General features: G+C 43.3%; 1 protein-coding gene across 1 annotated transcript in view; it reads right to left on the bottom strand.

The window, feature by feature from the left end:
- The window catches only part of ATG7 (autophagy related 7), a 174241-nt gene that overhangs the window by 153629 nt on the left and 15040 nt on the right, over positions 1 to 5572 (bottom strand). Inside the window, exon 6 of the mRNA XM_008585559.1 lies at positions 2487 to 2670. Within this exon, the coding sequence (XP_008583781.1) occupies positions 2487 to 2670 (184 nt within the window). The remainder of the gene's footprint in view (positions 1 to 2486; positions 2671 to 5572) is intronic.

Below are 5572 nucleotides of genomic sequence, written 5' to 3'. Positions count from 1 at the left end.
CCCGTTACCGGTCAGTAAAAAAGACAAAAAGGAAAAAAATAAATAAATAAATAAATAAAGTAACTCTGCCAATTTCAGGAGGGTTTCTGCTTCTCTTGCAGGTGGACCACTCCTGATTCCTTCAGTTTTTTGAAAACCAAAAAGGCAAGGAAGTTTGCCCTTCTTTGGTAAAGGCAGTAAAGTAACTCTGCCAATTTCAGGAGGGTTTCTGCTTCTCTTGCAGGTGGACCACTCCTAATTCCTTCAGTTTTTTGAAAACCAAAAAGGCAAGGAAGTTTGCCCTTCTTTGGTAAAGGCAGAGTCAGCTGCATGACTCAGGGCCTCAAAATTTCATTTTTATGGAAGAGCTGGAGACTGAGGTTAACCCAAAGAAAGCTTTCCTTTGAAAATGAAAACTGACTAACATTCTAAAAAAAATACAGTGGGAACAATTATAACATGTGAGTAAAACTTAATGAAGCCTGTTTATATCAATCATCCCTTAACTCTCACAGCCACCTACGAGGAAGGGGATGTCTACAGTTCGCTTGTGTATGATGAGGAAATTGAGGCTCAGAGGGGTTGGCTCATTAAGTGTCAGTTGGGCCCTGAAATCTGGCCTTCCTACTCGACCACAACATGCTGGGAGCTAAGGAGAAAAAGTGGCTGCTGGTTTTTCCATTATAGGAAGCACTCTGACTGTGGGAGGTACGATAATTCACATGTGAAGGGGCTTCCATTCCTTAACCAGTTTTCCATTCTCCTCATCTGTAAAATGGAGACAACACTACTTACTTTGCAGGTTCTTGTAAGGGTTAGTGATAACACACGTGAGTGACTAGCTCTGAGCGGGGCACATGGTCAGAATTCAGACTGGGGTAGCCACAGCAGCTGGTGGTTGGCAGTGTGTCCTGTTCAGGGGCAGGTACCCATTCACAGCCAGCCAAGGTTCCACACACGAGTGAAGAATACCTCCGGATGCAAAGGTCCCACTCTGACTTGGAACAGAGAGGGCCCATTCCCCTCCTGGGCTCGTCAATACCACAGGCTCACTCCCAGGCAGGCTAACTCCCATCTTTCCCTTCATCTTCCTCTAAGCCAAGGACTCAAAGAGGATCCATGAATGGGTCCAGTGCTCAGTGGATCCCTGAAATTAGATTACAATCATGCACAGATGTGTGTATTTTTCTAGGGCGAGGCTCCATCGCTTCCACCAAATTCTCAGAGGTTTTCACCACCCCCACCCCAAATTAAGAACCACTGCTCTAAATTTCCCCTTGTGGGTCACAGACTTTCTCCATATTCTGTCTCCTGTCAGACCATTAACCACTTTGGGACTCACTAGACACAGATGCCAGGTGTACAGGCAATTTTGGGAAGCCTTTGTAAACCTATAATCAGCAGAATGCTCACATTAAAGAGAACAGTTATAATGTTTCACACTAAGAGCTACCTACTACTTCCTGAAGGCCTACTGTGCATCAGGCATTGACCCAGGTGCTTCCCATATGTGATCTCCAGTCCTCACAACAACTCATTAATGCATGAATTCATTCTTTCATCCTATTTTACACACCAGGCACGATACTATGGAATGCAGGTGAGATGGTGGGAAATCAAAGATAGGGTACCTGCCCTGATGGAGATTACATTTAAATGGGAGAAAAGGATATTAAAGATCATCCAAGAAAATATAAAATTACAATTGTGCTAAATATTACAAAGAAGGGATACAAGGTGCTATGAGAGCCTGTAACAGGAGGAATAAGCCTTTCTACAGAGGTCAGGGAAGGTTTCTTTGAGGAAATAACAATTAAGTTTAAATTTCAAGAAAGAGTGAGCACTTCACAGGGCAAAGGGGAGGTGTGCACTGGGGGCAGGGGTGGAGGGAGGGAAGAGGGAGAAGAGGAGAAAGGAGGGAGAAGGGTTTTCCAGGCAAATGGCGTGTGCAGATGCCCTGTGGCAGGGAACACAGAATGACTTGGGGCTGGCTCTGCACAGGAGCCAGGCCATATAGAGTCTTGTATGCCATATGAAAAAACTCAGTTCTTATTCTTAGATTAGAGCACATGGAAGAAGACATTCAGATGTTTCATTTGGGGAGTGACATGATCAGATCTGCTTTCACAATGATTGCTTCAGATGTGGAGGTGGATTGGAGGGAGGCCAGAGGAGATCCATTAGGAAGCTACTGCAGTAAAGCAATCGAAAGATGGTAGCTAAGAGTGGGGCAGAAGAAATGCAAAGGCGGCAAACTGAGAGAAGTTCAGGACATGAAAGCCACAGGAAATCTCCGGTAGTGAGGGGCAGAGGTGTCCAGGAGGATGCATAGACTTCTGGCTCGCATAACTGGACGGAGGCAGTGGTATTGCCAGACAGTGATGCCTGGAAGACGACCAGCCTTGGGTGAAGATTGAGTTCAATGTGGATATGTTGAATGTGAGGTGCTGAAGAAGACAAGCAGGTGGCTGAAAAAGGGGGTCTGGGGTCCAGAGGGAGGTTCAGACTGGTGGTAAAAATATGGTGTGACTGGTGAGGAAGTGGTCGCTGGAATCATGAGCACAATGAGATAACCCAGAAGGGAAAGCAGACTGAAAAGAGAGACACTTGTTGGGATTCCAACTTTTCTCCTTCTTATGCGTGAGGACACGAGGCTCACAGAGGAACAGTGACTTCACAGAGGTCAAAGTACTGGTAAAAGGAAGAGGGGGAAACAGTAAAACATGAACTCAGAACACAACTGCAGGAGTTCAGATGGAAAAGTATGACTATTTTTGAAAGAAGAGGGTGAAAACCTTTAAGGAAATATGAAAGAGAATGAACTAGGTTAATGCGATAAAAGCAGGAACAACTTCAAGTGATATGTACATTTCACAGTAATCATTTCTTCAGGGTTCTGCTCAAGTCCCACTTGCCCCTGAAGCTTTCTTTGACTGTATCAGTGTACAATGATCTCTCCCTCCTCTTAACATTCTCACATTACGTGCCTCTGCAGTGTCCGGCATTACACCAGATGTTGAGGAGACAGCGTGGGATAAAACACGATTTCTGTGCTAAAGTTGCTCATGGGCTGTCCAGGAGTATGGGACAGGCAGATAAGCAAACCAACAATTACTTTAGAGTTCAGCTGGTACAAGGAGGGAAGCTGCTACCAGACCACAGGAGAGGGATAGGAAATAGTGCAAGGAGTAAGCCAGTGCTACCTGCCTAGTAAATCAGAAAGGGGGGTGAGGCACTAGCCAGGTGACAGATGATAGACATGGAGAAAGGCATGTGGCATTTGGAAGGCATGGGTGGGCCAAACCACAGGATGCATCTTGGGGAATGTCAGGAGATAAGGCTGGAGTGATGAGCAGGAGTCACATTTGAAGAGGCCTTGAATACCAATCCAAGTGGTTTTTAACTTTACCCTGAACTCAACAGGAACCTAGAAGGGTCTCGAGCAGACAAGTGACATGATCAAATTTACTTGTTAGAAAATGCATTTGGGTGGCAGTGTGGTGGATGGATGGGTACATCCAGGACCACAGGTAGGGGGGCTGGCTAGGAGGCCATGAAACTCCTGAGGCTATCAAGCTGCACAGCTTCTGTTGATCCTTTCTAGACTAAGACAGGGTATAGACCAATGATCAAAGTATCATCCACATCATTTCTTTGGCCCTTCTCTTCCATTATCTGAATTTCTAGTTAACTTTCCGCAAGTCAATGTCTCATCTCCCCTAGAAGACCTAGGTTCTTTGGGAATAGGTATAATTGTATCTCACAATTTCTGGCCCACAAGGAGGTGCTCAATGCATGTGCCGAGTAACTCCAGGCTTTCCCAAGATACCACCCTAACCAAGTGATACAGCCCTAACCAAGTGAAGGACAATGTGCCTGAACTTGGCAGGTAGTTAGTCTCAGGGACTGTGCATTGGTGAATCCCCCAGAGCACTTCAGAGGAGACCCCAGAGATTTGTTCAGTCTTTTAAAATATGCTGCTGTCGAGGAAAAAAGGAAGTGGATACATATTGAGCACCTGCTATCTGTTGGGCATTTTATTCACTTTATCACATTTAATCTTCACAAGGCCTTCTAAGGAGGTAGAACTTGTATAATCACCATTTAAAAGATAAAATAAGATGAAGAAAGGTTATGCAGCTTCCCTAAGGTTACCCAGCAACCAAGTGGCAACACTGAGAGTCAAATCCAGATCTCTTATGTGAAAATGGAGTGGTAGAGAGTGCACGGGCTTTGAAATCAGACGATTCAGCTGTGTGACTTTGAGTCTCATTTTCTTCAAATAGAAAATGCAGATACTAATAACACCTATTTCACAGAGTTTATAAAAAGATCAAGTATGGAAAGCCCCTTTTAAATTGTAAAGTGTTCTGCAAGTTGTTATTATTTTGGTAGAGCACTTATTGGGGGAGGAGCACTTATTTGCCACACACAACCTGACCTACAGTTGCTTTCAACACAGGCATTAATCCTGCCTGTTGTCACAACAGAATCTCACACTAGATTGGACTTCAAATTATTAATGGTTGGTCTCATTGATACTAATTTAGCTACAGTTCTGTGAAATCATATGGGAAAAAAAACAATTTTAATAAAAATTCAATCCTCAGTCCTCAATTTAAAAGGGCTTCCTCTCAAAAATAAAATGCTAATGTAGTTGATAAAACATGTGCTTTTAAAAAAGACATCCTAAGTTCAGGCTAAGGAATAACTGGGCCATCATTCAGAGGCCTCTCTCTTCTCAGCTCTGATATGTTGACATGGCTATTGAAATTATTCCATTTGATTTCACAACTTCACAATACTCATTAATCTTTTACTTTTAATTCCCGATCTCCTTACTACATAGCCTATTATATATCTAATCACTTCTAAAAGACACTTACAATACTCTTTCATTCATTCAAAAGAATTTTATTGAGGGGCTCAGATAAGTAAGTGCTAGACACTATGCAGACACAGATCCATAGGACACAGGCCCTGCCCTCTAGGAGCTTACAGTCTAATATGGTACAAAAAGGAATTTGTACAAAATACTGTAAATGAAGATCAGGGAATAAGTGCAGATAGGGATAGATCACACAACGACACCAATGAAAATGCTTCACAGTGGAGGTAGAATTTCAATAAGGAAATAGAGTGTCTTAGGATTTTCACAGGTAGAATATGCTTCAGGAAGATGATACAACATGAGGAAAAGAAAGATATAAAAAAAAATTTCTAGGTTATTTTTTATTGGGGTGGGGTAAGGGGAGTCTGGTGAAAAATAGACACACTTAGCTGGAGCAATGGTTTATGAGGAAAACAGTAGAAGATGAGGCAGGAAAGGTTGCTTGGGGCCAGGAGGCTCTAGGTCCAGACGTAGACCATTAGGCTCTAGGTCAATGAATGATACAGTGAATGTGAGTGGTTTAAGAAAAATTTTTCAGATTGTTTTTCATTTTTTGCTAGCTGGTGTAGGGACTGAACTCTGAAGACCTAGGTGTAATCAGTGCCAGGCTCTGACCATCTGAGCTAACCAGCCAGCTGAGAAAGATTTTTCTATAGTGGTGTTGTGCAAGATGGAAGCAAGAAGATTCTAACTGTCCAGGAG

Source organism: Galeopterus variegatus, unplaced genomic scaffold, assembly GCF_000696425.1.
Source record: "Galeopterus variegatus unplaced genomic scaffold, G_variegatus-3.0.2 Scaffold3618, whole genome shotgun sequence".
Lineage (NCBI taxonomy): Eukaryota > Metazoa > Chordata > Mammalia > Dermoptera > Cynocephalidae > Galeopterus > Galeopterus variegatus.
The sequence above is the reverse complement of the archived record's forward strand: the minus strand, read 5'-3'. Positions and strand labels throughout refer to the sequence as shown.